General features: G+C 46.6%; 1 protein-coding gene across 2 annotated transcripts in view; it reads right to left on the bottom strand.

Moving 5' to 3' along the window:
• CSMD2 (CUB and Sushi multiple domains 2) overlaps positions 1-23,609 on the bottom strand; it is a 306,819-nt gene that overhangs the window by 153,306 nt on the left and 129,904 nt on the right. The window contains exons 6-10 of one of the 2 annotated variants that reach the window (XM_075437890.1): positions 18,322-18,434; positions 11,596-11,673; positions 4,389-4,476; positions 3,091-3,215; positions 399-520 (exon numbers count right to left, since the gene is read on the bottom strand). In XM_075437890.1, coding sequence (XP_075294005.1) covers positions 399-520; positions 3,091-3,215; positions 4,389-4,476; positions 11,596-11,673; positions 18,322-18,434 — 526 coding nt within the window. The remainder of the gene's footprint in view (positions 1-398; positions 521-3,090; positions 3,216-4,388; positions 4,477-11,595; positions 11,674-18,321; positions 18,435-23,609) is intronic. The other variant, XM_075437891.1, reaches the window with a different exon arrangement.

Raw genomic sequence — 23,609 nt, 5'->3', positions numbered from 1 at the left:
CGTTGGTCAGGGGCCAGCTACCAGCCAAAAGGCAGTGAAAAATCAGTGTTCCTGGCACAGCCTTCCTGCCCCAACTTGGCTTAGCGAGATGCTTTGCTAAGCAGTTTGGCTTTCCACCACCATTCACGCCAAGATATCAAAGAGGCTTCGATTAAAAATAATTGCATTCACTTTTAATTACATTCTTTAACAAAATGAATTTTCAGCAGAGAGGGAATACGACGTGTTGTAGTCTTTAAAGAGTTGAGAAACATGTGGAACAAGTCTGCGGAGGGAGAAGGGGGTACAACATCAGAAACTAAAGATCAGAGAGAAGTCCTCTCTGCAGAAGCACAGCTACACAGCATTCCAACCAAGGCACCGAAGTAACGACATGGAGATGTCTCTCCGAGACCTACCTTGGCTGGATTGAGCGCAGTGATGACCCACACGCAGTAGGCATTGTTATCGTACTGGACAGGGTAGTTGGGAGAAGTTATCACACCGCTGGGACCACGAAGGTACGTATCGCACATCCTAGCTGCGAGGAGGAGAAGAGGAGAGATGCGGGAGTGAGCTCTCAGCTTTGGGATGCACACTGTGTTCTTTCTTTAAGGAGAAGAGAGAAGTAGAGATGCACACAGCATGGAAGTGCGGGAGAATTAAAAATTGCTGCTCTGTGTTGTTTTTGCTAGCCAAAGGATTCCTTTTTTTCCATGTAACATAGATGAAGGATTTATCTGATGAGTAGTGAGTGCGGCGTTTCCAGGGGCTATGCAAACAGATGGTGGACCACCAGACCAACCAACAACCACCCATTCTCTAGTGCTCAGACAGATTGATTCAATTTTTACTGTATTAAAGCCCTGACAGGAAAACTTTCACGTCCAGGACAGCGAAAGCAAGGACACGGAAGAGGCCAGGTAAGACACAGTTCCTTCTTAGCATCCCAGAAGGCTGTATTTCCTTTCTTCATTGCAGGCCAAAAGAAGTACTGTACAACAAGTATTTATTAATTATGTAAGGGCTGACTTCATTCTGGCATGGCTGTGGACTCAACCAAGATGGCAGCTCAGCTTTGTAGCTTAAAGAAATCTTAAGGCAAAGAAATCTTAAGGTAAAGCAGGAGCTGAAAAGTGCTTAAGTGGGGAAAGTTTTGCATTGTTTTGATGTAATATTTAACCAGAAAATGTGAAGAACAACTGTGCTCCGGTTTTGTAACTGCCTCTGCTGTTGTGATGGATCCTCAAAATTATTCTCTCTCCAAACTCAAAGGAGCTGTATTTGCACGTAGCATCTGCAAAGCTTTTTTTCCCCTCCAAATAGTAGTCAAGCAGGGAAAATGATCTCCTGGCCAAACTGTCTGACTAGGCAGGTGGTCACAAGGGAACGTGAGGAACTCCGAGAAGCAGCTCGGGAAGGAGCTGAGGGCAGCTACCCACGATGCCTCAACCGCCTTCCTCCTGCCCCCGTGTGACCCCCTCCTGGAGTCTGTTACACATGTCCCATCCTACCGTACAGAAAAAAGGTAAATCCCGTTATTCCCACTGTAAAAGTGGGGAACAGGAGCACAAAGGGATTAAGTGAGTCTCCCAGGACCCAGAGGGAATCTGCTGTAGATGGAGAAGCTGAAAAACAGTCCCCTGACAGTGGCAAGAGGTTTGATCACGGGGTATTGGAAATCACTGCAGTCCAGCAGGTTAAAAGCTGGCTCACCAGCACCCTGATTCCTGCAGTTTGAGAAACTCAACATCCAATAACAAAATGGAACAAACAGAAAAAAGTGCTATAAAGCTGAAATAAAAAGCCAATGAAAACTTTTTAAAAAGAAAAAAATCCCAAAGATAGCAGTTAAAAAAAAAAAATTAAGTTGATTCATAGAATCATAATAATGCAGGCAAATCCATTCTTATCTCTTACAAGATGACACCATAAATTTCCTTTATAGTGTCACATATTTTTGCCAAATATCCTCTTACACCGATTCAATTTATTCTAGGCTTGTTTCAAGAATTAGATGGGATTCCAAAGCCTTGAAAAAATCTGCAGACGAAATTAAAGAAAAAAGAACTGAAAAAATACCAATTTATGACTTTAAGAGCTTTAGAGGGATTTAATTAAAAATATTACAAGTTGTTCATTATTAGCATTACAAATATCAGAATTATGCATGCCACTTTTTAGGGAGGGAATGAAAACAAAATGGCCAAGGGCAAAATGGGTATTAGGTTCTTTCCTACCGAAAGAAAATTCCATTCGCTGATGGCTCACAGCTGGGCCACGGGATAATCGGGATCACGCTAGTCAGGAACCCCAGTCTAAGTAATCCCACGCTGCTGCCGAGTAGCAGCAAGTTCCATTTATCAGAATCTCCCTCCATCTTAGCTTCTCCAGATTTTGTTTTACGCTTTCACCTTATCTCCCCTCTCCTCCTTATCCCACAAAGAGGAGTATCCAGAACAGAGAGAACAGAGGGGACAGAAATCATCACTAAGAGGCGAGGATGTTGTGCACAGGTATGAAGGACACAAATATAATGGTGCAGAGCTAATTGCTGGTGAAGCTCCATAGCTAATGAAATAGCTTTATTACTTCCACTATGTGCAGGAACCGGTGTTTTTCTTAAAACCTGAATTTCTGGAATCAAAAAATTGCACGAGAACCAAGGAAAGGTATCTTCCTCAGACTTGTGCTGAAAAGACTGAAAATTTGAACTTCTATTACACTCTCCTGCTCTCAGAATGACCATTAGAAAAGAATAAAGATCCTCTTGGCTTCTGACCACGAAGCTGGCGAGACCAAACTCCTGTTCCCAAGAGCACAAATGCCCCCGGAGCGGTGCTGAACACGTCGCAGTGCAGAGCTGAACCCTCCCCACCGGCTGCGCGCACCGAGAGGGGTTCTTCTAGCTGTGCCCTTGTCTGAGGCCGGGCTTCAAAACAGAGCCGTACCATGGCCACGTGGCGGGCTGAGGTTAAGCGCCGCGTGAGGGACCCTAGCCAAGCCGTGACAAACTTCAGGACAGAATGGGCGATGCGTGAAGGGGGCATTAAGGAGATGGGTTTTCTCGTTAGTCCTAATAGCGAAGTAAAAAAATGCTTGTCTTCTCACCTCTGCACACTGGCCTGTGGTCACTCCACGCAACGATTATGTCGCTCACTCTCTTACAGGTGATGCTTTTGGACCCTTGTAAATCATAGCCCTCGTTACAGGCGAACTGGATGCTGGAGCCTAACCTAGCGGACAGAACAAAGGCGAAGTTAGCAACCGCGACACTCCTGCAGCAGCGGGCTTGTCGCTCCCCACCACCCCAGCGATTCTCCAGCTCGTGACCAGAGGGAGCTCCCTGGCCTCCAGGCAGCAGCAGAAACGAAGCAGGGGCAAGGCTGGGCCTCACGCTTTCCTTGTGCCGGGTGCCGTCTGCCCGAGGTGGTGACAGTCCCGGACAGAGCTGGGTCTTTCAATGCACCTTCAGCAGAAACTGCTCTCAGTGCAGGAGCACAGACTCAGCCCCAAGAGATGACACGCTCAGCATTCTTATAAATAAAAAAAAGTATCTTTATCTACTACTGAAGGATTTGTTCTTTATTCTACCACTTTGGATTCAGATCCTTCGCTGGTTTAAGCCAATGCTGTGTTATTCACTGAAGCGACCCAACGCCGGTCCGCAGCAGCTGACGGTTTATCCTAGGGCATTTCGGGACCAGGGGGAGCTCCCCTTCCTCCGCCCTGAACCCCTCCGATCCATTTGCTGGATTTCAGGAGAATTTGATAGACTCAGGTTAAACTGAAAGACACTTTCGGTGAACAAAACAGCCATCGACAGCAACGTAAGATTAAATATTGATTCACCACTGCTAACAGCAGGCTGCTTCGTTCCCGCACACTTTAAATGAACATGAGCAACTACAAGGGAATAACAGCATTGTTTTAAACTTTATAAGAAAACAATTATCTAGCACCACATATACTTATTGACAAGGAACTGTACCAGTGCTTTGGGAAGTCACCTCAAATTTACTAGGGGCAGGGCCATGCTGTGACTTAAGCTAATTTCAGAGTGATTTCTTTGGTGTTTAAGACAGTTCTTTCTGCACACACGGGAGGGGGGAATGACAACAAACATTGATTATACAAGCCTGGCTAAACGCCTGTATGGTGAAGAGAGAAACACTCTGAAAGAGAGATCACCACAAGCGCTCGGCTGGGACACGGTCTCCCCAACACACGTGCACATTTCTCCACACTTGTCCCACACCACGCCAGCCTCAGCAAGCTTTTGGACACAGCACGTTCAGAGGTGAGCAGATGGCCTCTAAAACCAGACTACGGGATGGCGAGGAGCACACACAATGGATGCAGACAGGAGCTTTGCAGCATGCAGAAACACACAGGTAAACGGTTCTTACCTAAAATCGTTGCCTATTCTTTTGCCTCTCTCGGGAATCCCAGGGTCTGGACACATATTATGTCCCTGGGACACACCAACCTGAGTTACTACAAAGCAAAAACAGCACATACAGAGACAGAATAGCAAAAGAAACATTCTTTCATCAACTGTCTTGGTGGATGTGGAGAGAAAAATGGCAACTGGTAGCTCGAAAACCTGAACATGTTCCATTCTGTTCAGAGAAAAACAACTCTGGAAATAAATGTAACTGGAATTGTTTCAGCTCAGCTTATACACCAAAGTGTTTTCTAGGAAATGCCAGCAAAGGACGCAGTTTTCCCTCCATTCCACTACCGAAGTACCTCTGAAAAGCGTGTTTTCATTCTACAAAATGACACCAATTAACCAGCCCATTTGCAAAGCCTGTGATTACCAGGGCCACCTGTGCCAAGACAAGGTGACAGCCCACCGCCCCGCCGGAGCCCGCCGAGGGATGCCAGGGAAGGAACACCGCGAGGGAAGGCAGGCGTGTGGTACCAGGGGGAAATCAAGCACAGAACACAGGGGAGAAAGAAGAGGGAAATGCCAGTCTAGCATTTTAAAGCAAGTAATTTAGTTTGAATATGAAAAATTTTATGGAGCAACCTTAGTGTAACTGCCAACAAACATGAAATCTATGCAGTGGTGATCAGCGCTGAATAAACACCTTCAGACGTCATTCTCTGCCTCCCCACTTCCACCTTCCCCTCCAGTCTGTCAAATGGCGCAAACAAGCATGGACTCGGGGTGGATATAGCCTGGGTGGCTCCAGGATGAGATGAGATCTGGCAACGTACTGATTACAGTTCTGAATTCCAGCAACTACCAAAATGCATGATAATATGGGACAAAGGGATGATTTTGTCGTAGCAGTTTACGCGACTCAGTTTTCTCATATTACTAAGGGAAGGACGCAAAGAAAACGCCACACTTCTCGGCAATGATGCAGCAGCAAAGCATGACTCTTAAGCGAGCATGGTTCCGTTCTACCTCTGCCTATCGCCAGACGAGAGGAAAAAAACCTCAATTATACTTCAGAACATACAGTGTTATCCCAGTGCCCAAAAGACCGATGCCAAATGGATGCTGGTGCGGTGATAAAAGCATGCGTCTCAGACCAGACATGTGGGCTCAACAGTTTGATCTGCATGGCAGCAAACGCGGTGAAAGACAGAGGTGCGTGCACGTCAGTACTGACAGGGCAAGGTAAGCACATGGAGTGCCTGCACAAACACAGGCTGCACAGCGTGAACACACAACAAGGCAAGACCATCAAACATGGTAATTATTCATTCATTAATTACACCTCGTATAGTCAGGCACTACAGCTGGAAGATATGACACTGTTCCAGAAAGGACGGAAGGATCAGTCCGCTCCCGCTGGTACAGGGCTTTCATCTGAGCATCTACACCTAACTGCTGGCTACCTACACCGACAACACTACAGCTCCCGACCCCTCCTCGGCTCTGGGCACCAACATCTCATGCCCTTCAACTCTGGAAGGGGCTCTGCCTCTCCTGGCTCCCCTTCCACACCCGCTCCCAGCCCCCCATGCCAGAGCCGAGCCCGTGCTGCTGCCTGCGGGACCCGCAGGGATGGGCTGGGGCTGTCCCTGCCGCTGCACCGGGCTCGGGCTTTCGGCAGGACACTTCGGTGCTCCGCAGTCTCCTCGCATGTTCGAGGGCACAGGAGTAACAGAGAAACAGCTTTCTGGGAAGCCAGGCTCCTGAGAGACCGTTTTCCCTGTTCTGCATATTCATAAACTCACGGTAAGCTCAGTCACGCAGACAAGCAGAGACACCAGCAAGAGACAGAAGCATGAAAGCAGCACACGGCATCTTTTGACGGCTGTGTTTTGTAGCTACAAAGCTTTGCTCCACCATTCTCAGATCCTCATGAGTCTGAACCTACACCAGAGGCAGAAGGAAGGGAGTCCCTGCCCAGAGCAGGGATTCGTCTCTGCTGTCTTCAGCAACCACACCCTGGTAATTGAAGCCGCCGTGACGAAACCCTGCTCCAGGCGTGGGTATCTCCCAGATGTCTCAGAGATGCAAAATAATTGGGTGATCCTTCTGCAAACAAAACCACCAGCTTCCACGAGCCCTTCTGCTAGTGCCTGAAATTATATGCTGCTTCGGAGAAATGAAAGGTCTGCTGAACAAAGTACAGAGGTGACGCCGTCTTCCTCGGGGTTTCTCCAGTCACTCCCTACCCACGCAAACAGGCTGACTGCGCACACAGGCATCTCCAAACAAAGTAAAATTAACGCATAGGATGGAGGGTACCAACTAGGGTTGTACGTCACAAGTCCGTATGGTATTTAAGGAAAATACTAAGACTTCTCATCTTACTCCTGTGCCTTCTCCAGAGTAAACACACACTAAATGAGATATGCCCACACCGTACAGATGGACAACCACGGCTTCTGCAGATACGGCTGCGTCCAAACGCTCGTATGCTCCTCCTTGCAGAGCAGATCACCAGACTGCCTTCCCACATCCAGATCTTTCTCCCATGGTAAAAGGCTAGCCAGACAACATCTTTTATGCCCATGTAACCCTGCGCTGGTATCACGCCCGTTTATTACGCCCCGTATCAGACGACGGCCAACCTTGCAGTCTCTGACGCAAAGCTTCAGGAGCGAGCCAGGCTACAGACAACCAGCAAAACCCACCAGCACCAGCGGGCAGGCTGTCGGTTACCAATCCCATTCCTGAAGACTGAAAACAGTTCTTCTCTTGTTAGCTAGCATTTTATTAATATCTCTGTTACACATGTAGATAAACCAGAGAGCAGATAAGATAAAACAGAGCAAGGGGGAAAGGAAAGATATCTCCATATCATGATAGTTGGGACATTTCACTCTGTAAGTGCAAAGAGCAAAAGAAAAGGAGACGATGCATTAGATGGTCCCTTATAGCAACTTTTGTTCTTCTGGTTTTTGTTTTAAACACACACACACGACCATAACTAAACCAAAGGTTACAAACCACATTTGTTATGCTGAGAACTTGCTGTCAGCGCTGTGTTCATCTTCCTGAAGGTTTGACTGATCTATGCCTGGGCTGCACACTCCAAAATGAATCCCTCAAGGTTACCAGGAAAACAATACATCTTAAAAACTGTAATGAACTGTTCCATTTCTACATTATAGGCTCAAGGATTCTCTCCCCCAAACCATGGAACTAGCTTCCCACCCTTTTATTCTCCTCCTGATTTTTTTCAGCAACTTCCCCCTCCTCGCGTCTTCAGTAACCGCCGGTTACGGTCGCTTTGTTTGCCACCGCCGTTTACTCCATCTGCCGAAAGAACTGAGACCTGCTTTAGTGCTTTGTATCTCCCCACGTTAATAAAGCTCACTGACAGACTCCCAAGGGACGATTTTTTTATTGAATTTAGGAATGTAAAATATGAACTACAAAATAAAGCAGCATCTAAAAGGTTTTACAAAGACTCAACGTTTCTCAGCATGAGAAATACAGCGAAAGCCACTGAGCTTTTCTACTGCCGTGGGGGGGGGGGAGGGAAGGGTTGTAGCAGTTATTGGTCGTTTTAAAAACATTAATCCTTATGATCACGCCAAGGCTTGCAGTTATTCCATGCAACCATCTGGTCACGTGAACGGGTTACAAAATTCAGTCCTACAAGCAGGAGAGCTGACCTAGGGATAAGGTGCTCAGCCCAAGGAAGCGTCCGCTGCCTCTCTGGGCCAGGCAGGTCCTTCGGCACCCAGGCAAACGGCAAGCACTGCCAGACCCTCCGCAGCACCGATCCGGATGTTCAATACTCCCATGTCTCGCAATACGCAAGCGTGAAAAGGGTACAGACTTGGGCTAACACTGCAGAAGACTACTTTCAGCTGGAAATTTTTTACTTGGGGAATTCTGAACCTGTATTTCACACCTTGTTGCTATCTCCGAATAGCGCAGAAGTACGCCAGCTCAAAAACATTTACAGACTTTCAGATTTTAAAGACCATTTGCGAAGACTGTGTTTGCAGCACGCCCTACTTAAACCAAACGCAGCTTCTCTTGCAGCTCTCTCGCCTCGTGCTAGAGACCCCGGGCTGGCTCCTCTGCGGCTCAGTACCCACGGTGCTGCCGCAGTACGGCAGGGACCCCCCCCCACCCCAGCCGTACCTCAACAGCGGGTGCAGAACGCAGGCTTGCTGCAATGCTGCATATCTAGAAGCTTCTCTACCCTTGGTTGAGGCCTAAAACTGGTCAACACCTCCAAAATCACTTCGTGTTAGTATGTTTAAGATAGATTTTGACAAGTCTGAGTACACACGGAACTGGCACTAGTTCATACAGCCCCTTCCAATAACACCCAGCAGTGCGTTTTCAGGTGTGCCTCATTCAAAGGTGAGAATAGCAACTTTGACGACGTTTTGTAAAAGCAAAATACCATGTTTTTCCCACTGTATGAATATGGAATATACACATTTGCATACTGCATGCAGTAAGAGAAATAATCTCCTCAATGCAATCTAAAATTTAAAACTATTTCTTACATCTTATTCTCCAGAGCTGTATTGTTTTTCCTCTAAAAATTATTAAAGCAAGATGTCCGACTAATTTTAAGGATGGTGAACAGCACCAGGCACTTGGTTTCAATTTCAAATAAACACATTTGACTGCAACCAAACACAATTTGCACCTCCCCCCAAGATTCCGCATACTTCTATATTCTTTTTCTGAAATGGTACCAACAAATTCTGTAACTGCATTTCGCTGCCTCCACCCCGACACGGGAAACACACTGGCTTTCATCCGGCCAGGCAGGACCTGGCTGCTGACCACAGCGACCACCCAGCAAAGCAGCAACCCTCTGCAAGACCTGCCGGGTACGAAGACACTGCTGGTAAGAAAGTCTCTGAAAATCAAGCATGGCATAGCTCCAGCTATTACCAAGAGACATGGAAATTTCTACATTTCTGATATTCGAGCCAGATGAAATAGGAGCAACACTAGCAAACTTCACACATCTCTAATCAGCCTGCCCCACCTGTGTAATTAGCTCTGACGCATATGCAGACTCACAAGCTCGTGAAAGTTTGAGAGCAGAAGGTGCATGGCTAGCCACGCAAATCAAAAAAGCAAGGGGAAAAAAAAAAAAAAAAAGAAGATAACATTTTGGGCTCCATTTTCTGAAAATGAACCATTTTCTGGAGACATCTTCTCCAGAATCAGCATTTCTGAAGTTGAAAATTTACTGTGACAGAAGTGTGACAGCAGAAGGCTGTGCAAGATAGCTGTTAATCCAGGTTTACAATCCAGCCCTTGCTGAGAGCAGTGCCCATGGAAGGAGCTGAAGGCACAAGGGTTGTGGCAAGCACCGTGCTGGTAACGGGTAGGAATTTGGGCCACACTACTGTCACCACCTACATTATTAAAGCTTAATAGCTTTCAGGCTAAGCTGCCTTCCTACGCTCTGTTTTGCCTTATCAAATATGACAAGATTAGCACTACACGAGATGCTGAGTTGACAGCTTTGAAGACTGGAACCTGCTCTCTGCTGCTGGGTGAGGACAAACCGGGCAGAGGCAACAAGAACTTCGACACTTTTATCCTCAAAAGTGGAGCAGGACCGGGACAGAGCAGGATGCGCCAGACAGGGAAGCTCAGCTGCTGTCCCCTGCTCAGCCTCCAGCGCCCGAGCCCCGGCAGGGATAGTGCTGACAGCAGTCATTAGCAACACTCGTTAGCAATGGGCAAAGCTTGCTACAGGGAAGCAGGCCAGCATTCCCAGGAAGGAGCAATGGGAATCCTATACATTCTGAATACCATAACACTTATATACAGTAAGCTAATAACTCCAAACCAGGCTAGCATTTTTCACTCGGTGAAGACTCCCTTCCCCACATTCCCCAACACCCAAGACAGCAGAAATCCCACGCCAAACACACCCCGTGGTCTCCAGCGCCCACATCGTCAAAGCTAGTGCTATTTCCCAACAGACTTTCATTCTCTGTTAAGTGAACTGAAATGTTTATTACAATTAAACTCTTCTTGGCCAGAATATATCATAGGACCATGAACATCTTGCATACAGGGTTTTTCTTAAAATTAAGTTCACTTTCGCTAAATATGCCCCACCACTTTCTGCTCTGGATATTTTGGGCAATTTCCATCCTGCTACTTGGTTACCTTGTTGGGCCTCGCTCCTGAAAAACTGGAGACTATAAGCACTCTCCTGTGAGCCTAGAAGTGAGCCATTTTCATTCCAGACAGACAGTGAGTGATGTTTTAAATTCTGTTCATCCATTTTTCTTAACCGAATTTTGCATTAGTAAGTCAGGCGAGTGAAACATCCAAACGCTGCCTCTTTGATGGGTGTAATGGGCTATGCAACAAAACGAGCAATTATATCCTCTCCTCCAAAATCTATTTTAAAGAAATGCTACATTCTGCTCTTATTTGAATTTATATAAAATACAAAATCAAGTTCATTCGGATCCCTCCTGTTTAGAGTCCCCTGAAGAGCCCAGTCATCTGTCCAGAGTCATATGCACAAAGAAACTATGAGCCTTGCTTCTGATTTGAAAAGACCCTAATGTAAAGATGAATGGACCTAACGGATTCACCTCCTGCAAGAGGAAAACACGCCAGTGACAAAGTGACATTCTGAGCACACCTCTAACATATCAACTGCTGGGTACACCGAAAGCGAGTAACTAATTGGGAGATCGTAAAAATCAGTATTACAAGCTCTTGCACAGCAGTGGCACAACTTTTCTGCAGGGACAATTAAATAAAACAGAAAAAGAGAGAGACTGCTATTGCTTCCGTAGATTTTTCTAATGGTCTTTTTTTGTGTCATTCATTATCCCTATTCCTAATTTTACAACAGTAACATTAATTCAATTTTCAAAACTGTTTACAGCTTGACACTTTCCACGCTAAAAGACGACCGAAGTAACGAAGCCCGGTCTGTCGCTGAGCAGGAAGCATACAGTATATATGAAATGCACCCCCCCGATCCCCTCCACTCCCCCTTCACCGAGTTAGTAAATGCTTGTGAATAGAGCACTGGAGGGAAGTGATGCAGTAATGCAGAGGGAAGAGAGGGAAAAGCATTAACACTTTCAAGAGTGACGAAGTTTTAGCGATTACTGGGAAGTCAAATGAAATGTTCAAGGAGATCATTGTTCAAAGAGAGCATAAGGAGCAGCCAAAAAACTTACACACTGATGTCTTCTGGTTATTGTCCTTGCTTGGCATTAGCTTCACCCCTCTGGACTTCAGTTCCATTTGCTTTTTGACTACAGAGACAGATGTAAAACAAAGCAAAGACGAGGAAAAGATTTAGCTAAGCATTACAGATTATTTTCAAAGAAAAAAAAGCAGCAGCCACAGTTGTGCAGCCCCCCATGCAGGATATCCTGCATCTTACCCCCACAGCCCAGCCAGCCCATCCCGACCCCTCAGCACCAGGAGGGCCCCGGGCTCCTTTCCCGTGCTAGGTCTGGACTCGCGGCCTGGGGATCTGAGCCCAGCTGACCCAGCTGGAACGTAAGAACGGGGCACACAACCCCCACCCCTCTGTAACCATCCGGGTTTGATTCACATCCTAAAAACGGGAAACAGACCACAGGGAAGCTCTACAAAATTTCAGGGATCCCGAGAGTGAAACGCTGAGCTGGCGTCACCCAGTGTTACTGCTGCAGTTACCCCATCAACACATTACACAGTAAAGCCATTCCCTGCTTCTGTGGGAATACAGCACTCAAATGAACACCCCATTACCTAAAACTGTACACCTGATCTGCATAAATACTAGACTTAAAAAGGCAGTAAAATAGCAGAAAAAAGGGCCATGGGAAAAGCACACTGTCGGCTAAGAGAAGTATACACTCACAGACCCACTCTCCCAGCCACAGGCACACCAATTCTAAAATCCGCGTGGCGACTCTAGCAGAGGTCCTGCTGTGACCACCCACCTCCCCGCTCTCAACCTCACCCAGAAGATGAGGGAACACACGAGGGCAGCAACAAGATTGCCCCCCATTCACCCACCACCAAGAGGGTCCGGCCTTCGTCGCGGTGTGACAACGGCCACGTAACTGCCCAGCTATTTGCTTTTATTATCTGGACTTGGCTGTCACGGAGCTGCGCTCTACGCAAGAGGGGGTGGCACAAAACCCACCCTGTCAAAACCATCCAGATGCTGGCAGAGAGAGACAACGGCTTCCAGCAGCACGCACACGGGTGTTTCCGACTAACACACAGCAGAATGTTTACTGGCATATTTGAAGTTAACATGGTTAAAGAGCAACTTCACAGCAGAAACCATGATGTCCGCATCACTCTACAGAACCCTTTTCTGATGAGCCAGTCCTCGTCTACGGAGAAAACCAGTCCACCCTGCACTTCAGACTGCTCTTTTCTTGTTCTTTATCTTGTCATACTTTCATCCCCAAATTAGCACATTTCTAACACAAAGTTGTCAAGAAAAATTACCGATGTAACTAGCAAGTTTTTTTTAATCATGTTTTGCTGGCTTAAAAAAACCTGAAACTGTTTGTAACATCTGTTTGCAGGAGCTTCAGACAGGGAGATGTCAAGCGTTATTCCTTGAAGCTCACCTAACGCCGTGCTCTTCCGAGCTAGATGCTAGCTTGCAGCTTTTTGTTCATCATTTGGTCACAGCTTTTGCTTTCTCTTTAAATCAAGCCGTTATAACTTCAAACTGAGTTCCACATTAGCTTAAAAATATTCATGAAGAAAAGGTGATGTTGTTCATGTCTTTCTTACTAGTATTAGTACCTTTACTCTGTTGAGGGGGGCTTGCCTTGTTTTTTTAAGAGGAGAAAAATAATTAACAGTACACCACTTTCAAAGCAAATCCAACACACCCTTGTTCCTTCTCTATCGCTATCCACCTGCAAACGCCCGAGGAGAAAAGCAGCAGCAGGTCTGCGACCGCCCGGACAGCCACGCGCTGCTCCAGGCCACGGCGCGGGAACGCTGCGGGACCTGCAGCCTGACCTCGTGGCCTCTGACCAAGGCGCTGCACCAAGGGACCAAAGCAAGGACACAGGGTGACAAAAGCTAACACCTCTGCGGCAAGGCTGGAACCTATTTCTGCCTCACCTGGAACAGCGACAGCTTTAAAACACAGAGGAGAAATGAGAGGCTGGACTGAAGGCCACGGCCTTAGGGGCTGCCTCGCGTGCTCTCTTGCTCGCGTGTAACGATGCCAGCCCTCATCTGAGCCGGGCTCCGGCTCGGGGCAGCCACGGATAAACACCCTGCAGCGAAATACCAGGTGGGATGTGGGAAGAGTCTACAGGGTCCCCCTCGCAGGCGCTTCCAGCACAGCAGAGGGGTCACAGCTACCACGATGCTCTGGGCGAAGCCCCCGGTCAGCGGGAGCAGCCACCAGCCTGGCTGCACCCACCTAAGGGCTCCTCCAGCGGGAGAAGCCGCGTTCCCTCTGCCCGCGGAGCCGCCCGGCGCTCGGCCGGCCCCGGGGCTGCCCAGAGGGGTGCCCAGAGGGGTGCCCACCCGCACGCGGGACCGCGCGGCTCCGCCTGGGGCTCGCTGGCCTCGTGCTGCTGCCGCAGCGCCCAAACCGTCCCCGGGACAAAGCATCCTCCACAACACCGCAGCTAACGGTTCTCTGGTGCTTTCCAAGCCAGTACGGGGATAACCTCATAGGCACAGCCAATATTCCCTCCCAGTCAATAAAATACAGTCAAGCCCAAGCATCTAAGGCTAAATTTGAGCTATTGCAGGATGTACAATGGCTCCTGACTTGGCAGTATCTAATTCAGCTCTCTGAAGTGCTCTGGGGCACCATCAGTAAGAGCGGCTTTATAAAAATTATTTCCATTTTTATATTCTCCACAACTTCCCCTGCAAGTTACTTTACACCATCACCAGCGAATGTTTCTCCTGGCCGCACACAGCAAGCCCAGGTCTGGTATCTCTGCTTCCCAAAGCAAGCCTGCAGCCATGAGGGATGAGCAGAGCTTTCCACCCCCAGTGTAGGCCCCACAGACGCCGCGTGGGTGCTGACCGCGCAGACGGGGCAACGCACCCCTGCGAGGGTCAGCACCTCCCATCAGGGCACGCTGGCCGCCGAACCACAGCACCATGGGCCAGCAGAACGCGATCGGTACGGAGAGCTCACGGCTGCGACGCGCCTGGGCCTCGCACACAAGCGCAAAGCTTTGGAAGGACCCCCTGCACAGCAAAGGCTCCCCCGGATTCTCTCCTGCCCTCCTGAACCCAGCTAACAGAGCCCTGCTCCAAATCTCTGCCTAACGGAACGCCGAGCTTCAAAACACCCGGCAGGAATGGAAACCAGCAGCAGAAACCAGACGCTCGTTACGAAGGGCCAGTCCTAAAATATAGAGGCTGAACGGCATTACCCACGGCGCACACACGCCCCTGATCGCATCGTGGCTCTCTCAACAACAACTGATGAAGAGAGACCACTATACACCCTCCTCTTCATCCTCCATTTTGTTTGCGACATGGAGACAAAATGATGAAAGTCAAGCTTTACAAATTACTCAATTTAGGTTAGAACAAGTCAGAATACAATAGCACTTGTTTTTTTTAAAAAATAAATAAAAAAACATTTCTCCTACTTTATGCCCTCAAAAATTTGGTCTATAAAAACCTATAAATTTGAACATGGAGCAGCACTACAAAGGACTGTGTCAGGATAATTGAACAGAAATTCCTGTTTTCTGCAGGGTTTTGCTGCTCGCACGTATCTGATGGATCTAATGGAATACTCAGTGTCCTGTCAAATCTGAAAGATGACATTACAAAGCTTTTCCAGCAAGCAGGCAGTCTGGGGTGCTTCTTTTAAACTGTTTCATGTTGCTCTAAACGAGAATTTAAGGAGACATTTATTTATTTTTAATTTGGAAAACAGCATTTCAGTAAAAATCTATTCCACGAACCTCTGTTCCCCTTGCTGGGGGATTGCTATTAAACACAGACTTGCCCGAATCTCTTCCTCCTGCCGGGGTGTTCCAGCGTCAGCGGGATATCGCAGCAGGCTGCTCACAGGGACTCTTACTCAAGCTGGAGGTGAAGCGAAACACGCTGAAACGCAACCATTTTGCAACTCCTCCCTCCCTCACACCCTCCAGCCAGCCCGAGCAAGGGTGCTTTAGGGGTCGGAGCCTGCGACAAGCTCCAGAATGTTCCTGTCTCTGCTTCACTCTCAGGATTGCCCAGGAGACTCCACAGCTCGCACAACGTAAGCTACGACCCCTCTGCAGCCCAGAGGTGTGATGCAAGATGAAGATAGGCAGATCTGCCAAAATTAAGCATATGTATTTATAGCTATCTACATATCCTTAAAAGCCATTTCTGTGGTGCAGCAGAGCAACAGATCCTTCGTCAGAGCTCATCCAAGGCGACGGGTCTGCTGGTATTCTGCACTGTGCCGCGGGCTGAAACTCGCCCACATTTATCTTTCTACCTGAGGCTGGAGGACAGCAGGGGAAGGGAACGGGGCGGGGAGATCAATAAAACACGCAATTATGTGTTGGTAACAATCAGCTAAAAAGCAATTTGGGATCCAGTTTATGTAATAAACTATGTGGAGAGATGGCCTACAGCAGCCAGAGCATTATTTAGACCTGTTGAGCAACATTTTAAATTCAGCAGCTTTTTCACTACCTCACTTCCAGCAGCCCCTCGCTGTGCTGACAGAGGGGGTGACAGTGGAGCCTGGCTGCGCGGCCACCGCTCCCCAGTGCGGCCCTTCTCGCTTGTTTTCTGACCGCTGGCAGCTACGTGACACCTTTTTGGGAATGAAGGCAGAAGGAGAGGGAGGAAGCAAAAAAGGTCGATGCACCAATTTCTCTAGGGCCCCTTTTCTTTGCTTTTACGGGGTGTGGGGAAAAAAGCGTTTGAAGAACACAAGATTCACCTGACATAAGAGGGAAATGGAAAGGGAAAAATACTTTAACACTCCCTGGAAGGGAACAAATCTACTGTATTCAACAAAGAAAACCTGTATACAGGCTGATTGTATCTAACCTTGCTTTTCCTCTCATAAAGAGATTTCCAAACTAGGGCATGGATTAGAAAGAGCTGAAATAGAACATACAAAGGAGGCGTTCTGCTAAAACTGAGTATCAATGTTAAACAAGCTGGAAGGGAAATTATTTTCTTACAGATTATCAGCAAAGACAGATACTGTCTCAGAGGACATAGGATATTAATAAATGACGTATATACAGGTCTTTCAAAAACAGACAAATTAGAGTCATCCTAATCCTCTCTTCTCTTGGACAATCCTGGGGTCTGCTTCATCTCTACTCCTGAAAAACCCAGCTGCTCTACTGTATAGGGCTTTACATATCCTATCTTGTATGTATTTATCTCCATTAAAATATTTATGTTCAAACAAGGTTGTTCCTACGAAAAGGGTTACGCTGAGTTTTTTTGAAGTTGTATTGGTATCTTTAATGCTCTATGGACACAGGTTCCATTGACTGCAAATACCCTGCCTTTATACCAGGGGTTTGGGGGTTTTTTTTGTTTCTTATTTTGTTCGAGTATTGAAATCTTCCCTAACAGATGGAAAGAACCCAACACACTCCACAAAAAAAAGCAAGCTTGTGAAGAATGAGTGTCAGATTCCCTTTGCCAGCTACACAGAGGTCCTGCTTCAATGCCATTTCAAGAGCACATTTTAAAGTTCATCTTTTAAACACTCAATACACAAAAGCACAGTTCATTATATCTAACAAAACAGTTTCCAAGGAGTATGCCAGATTAGAACCCCCTGACGTTTATCTAATCAGAGGAAATTATAACATTAATCTTTACTGTTCTATTTAAGAAAAAAGGATGATTCAGACAGGTGTTTTAATAGAAAGCAGCAATCATGACAGCAAAGGAAAATGCCGTATCAAAAGCCATCAGCTGCACGCAGTTGTCTGTTATACAGAAACAACAAAGGCTTTTTTCTTATAATTTAAAGCAATCTACATGTTGAAGGAAAGCAAGGGAAGTTAAATAACTGTGGTGATTCATAAAGCAAAGTCCATCCTGAGGCCATGCCAATACTGGTAAGGCTAAACAAACAGGGCAAGTTCATAGACTTACTGAAAGAAACTCCTCTCCCTTTCTCTTTGCTCCTGTTAGTGTAGGGCTATGGTCCTTTCTCCCCAAAGTCCTGTTTCTTCCTCTTGAGAAAAGCTACTGAACTACCCTGACAAACCTCTGGAGAGTGGATGAGGAACTGGATGTCATTCCGGCTCCTTCCCTGCTTCATTGTGTCTCTCTCACTAATCTTGCCTCAAGCAATACTACATCACTGCACCCACCAAGGCCTTCAAAGTCCTCCAAGTGTGAAACACTCCTACGGAATCCACTCCAGCCCACCTCTTCGGGTGACCATTTGGTCCCAACCCTGATGCACTGAACTGCAGTCAGCCACGGCTGCCTACGAACCTCAGAACACAGCAAGGTCTTTTCTCTGCTTCCCTCCTGTGCTAGAGCACTTCCTCTCCCCCAGCAGCACCTCAAGATCCCAATCCTGAAATCATCCTTGGAGAGATGACCAGTCAATACAGGACAGTTCACACCTCCTTCCAAACAGGCTTGGTGTGGACACAGGCACAGTCACCGCGGGACTGCCCTTCGCCTGCTGGCACCCTGTCTGTATCGCCATACCCCAAAACTGCAGGTAAAGGAGCATCTGCTAACGAACCACACACTGCAAATTCCTTTTCCCACAGCTCACAAGCTTTTATGCTCCCAACAACTGCCAACAGTCGCTCTCCACACGACAACGCCTGGATACCCAGCTGGAAATGAATGTTAACAGCATGCAGCAGGACCACGCAGGAAGTCAGCTGCAGATTCCCAGTAAAAAAAAGTAGTTTTGCTAAACACACCGTGAATAGTGAGACCGAGCAGTGAGGATTTACCTTGATACTGGGCACTGAACCCCTTCTGCCTGTGGTTGCCATCTGATGTGAAGTGAAGCCGCAGCCAATTTTTACTGCTGATAACCGGGGCAGGCAAATTCATTCCAGTAAACCTGCAAGAAACCAACCAAGAACAGCCACATGTTATTTTGACTGTGACTGACACCACAAATACCTGTCCTTCCAGGCAAAGCTCCTCCTGCACGAATGGAGGAAATCCTGAACGAGTACCATATGCTCAAAGAAAGCACCCCATGCACCCCACGGCTGTTTCTGCGCTTACATTCCTTCGCTCGTCTTCCCACCCAACAGCTACCCATGTGTGATTACAGGGGTTTCTGTCCCTTCCTTCCACGGCAAAGGGTGCAGGGGGCTGAGCTGGGTACTCCAATGTCCAGGCAAATGACACGGGTCCAACTGGACAGCCTAGAGGCTCCAGTCTTCTCCTGCACCGCAAGGAGCGATCGGAAGTACGACATAAAACCATCTCAGCAGACCTAAGGTATGCAAGATGAGCTTGGCTCTCAAGCTTATTCAGGTCGTGTCTTCATATTTTGTTAACCCTACTAAAAGAAAGTATGTTTATTTTAACTAGGAAAGAGAAAGGATTGCAAGAATTTTCTTTTACTGGAAATCGCCAGCAAGAAGCAATGATTTATCGCAACCTGGAGAAGATTACAGCCATCAAAAACGAGTGGAAAGCTCCACAGCCCATTAGCAGTCCTTCAGCAACTGTTCTCTTCATACCTCTTTATATATATATATATTTTTTTTTTCTTTAAGTATTATGCTGTTTGCTTTATTAAACTCCAGATCATAATTCTTGGCTGAGTTGTCACATGCCAAGTCTTCGTCCGGAACAATGTTTACCTAAGTCACAGCACCCTTGAATTGAGGTATATAACAGTCACATTAACCACGGTAAGGAGAACAACACTACCATGACAAAAGCTATTATGGAATCCTATTATTGTTAATGAAAGCCCATTTCATCTTTTAATCATAGACTGTCACTTGTTTAAACATTATTGGCATTCCAATACCTATGCTTTTTTAGATGAAGGTAAAGGGATCCTGGAAATCCATTCCACTCAAAAGGATACTTTGGATTTTATTACTATACATTTTCAACAGCAGAAATGATAACCTAGAAAATATTTTAGGTCCTTCGCTCAGCTAACACCTCCGAAGGTGAACTTACCTTTTTCTAAGGCGAACAGCAGGGAGCCAGGATGATACTTGGCAGCGTATTTATTAATGGTAGATGAACTGCAACGCAATCCTGCTCTACTTGTTAATGAAACCGCCGGGATGATTATGCTGCATAACTAATGCATCTCCGCCACCTACAGCACAGACTTCAAGCCTTATATTATCTTGTGGCTGAATTCTGCGTAATTATGAAGCATGACTGAAAACATTCTTTACACTGTAAAATTGTGTAAGATTGTTCCTGCTCATTTCGCTATTGATTATTTTCATCTCAATTTTGCAGACTCTTTTGAAATACAAGGTGTTATAAAAATGGCTTCTATATGGCATTCTGCCTTGCTTGGATAACTGAAAGACAGCTGAACCAATTAAACCTAAAACTTTCTCAAATAACTAAGTTCAAACAAACATATTTTGGGCTGAGATCAAACACGGAATGCCTAAAACCCGTTCTGGGAAAGTTACTATGGCTGGTTGTTATGACAACATGTTTAAACTTAATACTCTTACCCCCAAAGGCTATTTTATTATTCATTCTGAATCAACAGTCAAACTTCTCATAAATAATCTTCAGGTACGCATAGCCAAATTTTACTTTCATAACTGTGGAGAGCCGAGTAATTCAATTGCCTGATACAAGAACTAGAGAACAATAAAATTAACCTGCCGGAATGAGGCAGAATGTCACTCTCCTGTGCCCCAGTCCCATTTTTTTTAATATGCATATCCTTTTGACAAGCGGATTCAGTAGGCTGCAGACGAATAATCTACTCACATACACACTTCGGTTTAGGGACGTGAATACTCCGCTAGTAACTTCCAAGGATTTCGCACACATGAAGTCCTAGAATTCTACCAGCTGAGTGAATTAACAGTTTGAAAATCAATTAGAAAAATTAATGGATTGCACTTCTTGCTACCTTTGCAATAGCATAAATAATTGCTGAAGGTAAAAGCAGGAGTACAGAAAAATAATTAATCATAACCACAGTGCTTTGCACACACTTTACATGGCTTTAAAGAAATACAGAAGATTTAGGGTGAAGAAAAAGAGTTCCCTGAATTTCCTGCATGGAAATTTTCATCAGCACCATATGTCGTTTGCTTAAGACATTGACAGCTTTCTGAAAGGGCTAAATCAGCCAAGAAATCACTATCAGGTCCTCATTTCCATACACACCACTGCTCAAACTCTCAGCACACAAAGAGACTGTGGATTCTCTAGGGCTCTAGTCTAACAGACTCCTTTTTTTCCCCTTTTATCTTCCTGTCCCTTTTCTTTCTGAAGCTCAGCAGCTCATTGCTAACGCCAGGCTGCAGGCTGCAGCATTTGGAGCAGACATTTCAGATCCCCAGTCCTGCTGGTCACTGGCATCCAACTTGGGGTTTGCACTGAAGCAACAACTGAGACAAACCAACCACGACGGCGAAGAGGAAGACGCTGCTTCCTTTTTCACACACCCCAGGCTAAGCTAAAACATCCCAGCGGCAGAGCATCTTTGCCAAGCGTCAGGATCCCCAGTGAAATCACTGGGACAAGCACATGGAAACACACCATGCAACATGTGGAAGCATGGTTTTTGGTGTTGAGGTGGGTTTTTTTTAAAAATTGATTCCATTTAAATGGTGCCTCCTTAATAGAATTAGTTCAGGAAAATAAAGGACTTATTTTTTGATTAGCATAATTTCTTGCAGAGATATAATTTCAGTCTCTGAATCTGCACTGAGCTCCAGTCCCCCTCATGCACCCCAAGGAGGGAAATCTCTATATGATGCAAAAGGAACACTTGATCTGTGAACACTATTGTTCCTCCCAGCCCCACGGCAGTTGTAAACCTACAGGCACCGAGCACTTCATGGAGGAAAAAATCTAACCACCCTTTCTGCAGCGCTGAAGGCGGGAACATGCTAGAAGGTGCATGCTTTAATGCCAAAGCTGCGCCTTCTCCCGTTCCACGGGACTGAGCCAGCAGGCATGCCACCTCACACAACCAGAGAGACACATCCCAGCCTTCCAACTCCTCTTCCCCAGCGGCCACCACCGCGTCTGCAGGTGGGCAATCGCAGGATGAAGTGTCCATTCCCACTGAAACGCATCTTGCCCAGCACCAGACTGGATAGGTGGGCAGGGACAGAAACGTTCTGATGGATGAGAAATAAGATGGCACTTAATGGAAAACATCATGCTTACCTGCAGTTAACGACTAGCTTTTCACCATAAGGCCCCCACAGGTTTAAAATAATCATTAGGAAGCATGAATGGTTAATTGATAATGGAATATTTAATTACAGATAAACACAGTTGAACTGAAGCAGCTGCATGGTCTTTGAATGCAAATGCCCTGGGCTGCTGTGGACGGATCTCGACTGAAATGGGAAGGATGCTCAGCAGGCAAGAGTCAACAGCAATCACGAAAACCAGAGACACAGCCCCAGTCTCACGCAGGAGCTCGCAGCGATGCGGCCGTGCACGGGGCTAACGCCAGGCAGCACCCATGGGCACCGCAAGCCTGCGGGCAGAGCGACAGCAGCCCGAGGCAGAGAGGCAGGCGACGCCGGCTGCGACACGCTGTCGGAGAGGACACAGCGCACACAATGTCTGTACCGCCAGCTTCCCAAGGTCACTTTATTTTTCTTTGTAAACCCAATGCTGCCTTGCTGTCTTCAAGAAAAAGGAGGAGCTACATTACAGAGACTTACAAATGCACAGAGCTAATTAAACGAAGCTGAAGCTCCTTTCCATTCCCCAGCACACTTCTGTACTACATTATGTGCTCTGAATTTTCAACACCTACCATTAGCCCAACAAACGACTGCATTTCTAACAGCCCAGTGAGTCATGAAAATAAAAGCCCTTCTATTTTGGACCTCTGCCACAATATTTTTTAATATTCCAGACTTTTCTTTTTTCTTTACTTTTTTTTTAAATAAGTCTATTAGCAATTTGCAAAACTTTTCAAGGCTCTGTATGTCCATTTCCCCCTCCTCCCCTCTTCTTGCCGCCGTCACCAGGAGATATGAATCACTTGATTAAATATTCAGCTTCCTGAATATGGCAGCATGTTAACAGAAATCCAAGGCTTTGGAATGACTAAGTAGCCATGTAAGAACTGTTTTTAAAGTAAAATCAATAATCATTACTCACAGATGGGAATTCGGTACCCATTTTATATTAAGCATCATTTTAATCCTGGGGTCACTTGGAGAAAGAGATGAACTGAGCTTCCACCCAAACATTTCATTTCCAGAGCTTTGCCCTTCCGAGTCAGGAGGTGACCAGGGAGGATGCAGAGGCCAGGGTGGCTGGGTGAGAAACAGACTCGGCTCCTCAGTCTCCCTGGCCTGGAGACTGAGATTTGCGAGAGGAGCCTTTCTCTGAATGTCATTTCACCCATGCCTGGGGCTCTAGGGGCAGCTGGGTCACTTTGTGGTTGAACGAGGTCGGTGGAACAGTTTATTTACATATATTTATGCTCAGGATGCATGTCCCAGCTGTTTATTGTATCCCCATGGCAGAGAGGACTACCTTCAGAGATGCCCAACACACAGACGACAAGAACTAACACCGCGATCGCAAGTGGTACAAGAGCTAGAGAGGAAGAGGAGCATGTCAGGCACTTTCTGGGTTTCCAAGCAGACTGACCTGCCGTGGAAGCAGGCATGGTGCAGCACGTGAAGGTTTCCTTCTGCTGTAGCAGGTACTAGATCTATTTACCTTTCTGGCCATCTTAACTTCCAGGAAAAAAACCCAACCAACCCACCCAAGAAACCAAAACCACACAGATCATCAGCTGGGGCTCCCAACGTGCTCCTTCACCAGCTGTCTCCCCTCCCAGCAGGTAGCTGCGAGTCCGTTCTTCTTCCTCAACCAGAAACCCCTGCAGAATTGCAGAATGTCACTCTGAATCCTCGCCCTGGCCCCAGGCCACCCACCCTGAACGCTGTCTGCAAGTTTTGATGGCCTGTAAAAGATGCTTTTCTTAAGCAACTGATTTTAGCCCAAATTCTTTCTAATATTGTTTTTAACTAGAGCATTAAGGCATTTTTTTCTTAAGTGAAATTGAAACCTCTACATT

Source organism: Opisthocomus hoazin, chromosome 17, assembly GCF_030867145.1.
Source record: "Opisthocomus hoazin isolate bOpiHoa1 chromosome 17, bOpiHoa1.hap1, whole genome shotgun sequence".
Lineage (NCBI taxonomy): Eukaryota > Metazoa > Chordata > Aves > Opisthocomiformes > Opisthocomidae > Opisthocomus > Opisthocomus hoazin.
This window is presented reverse-complemented; position numbering and strand designations above follow the sequence as displayed.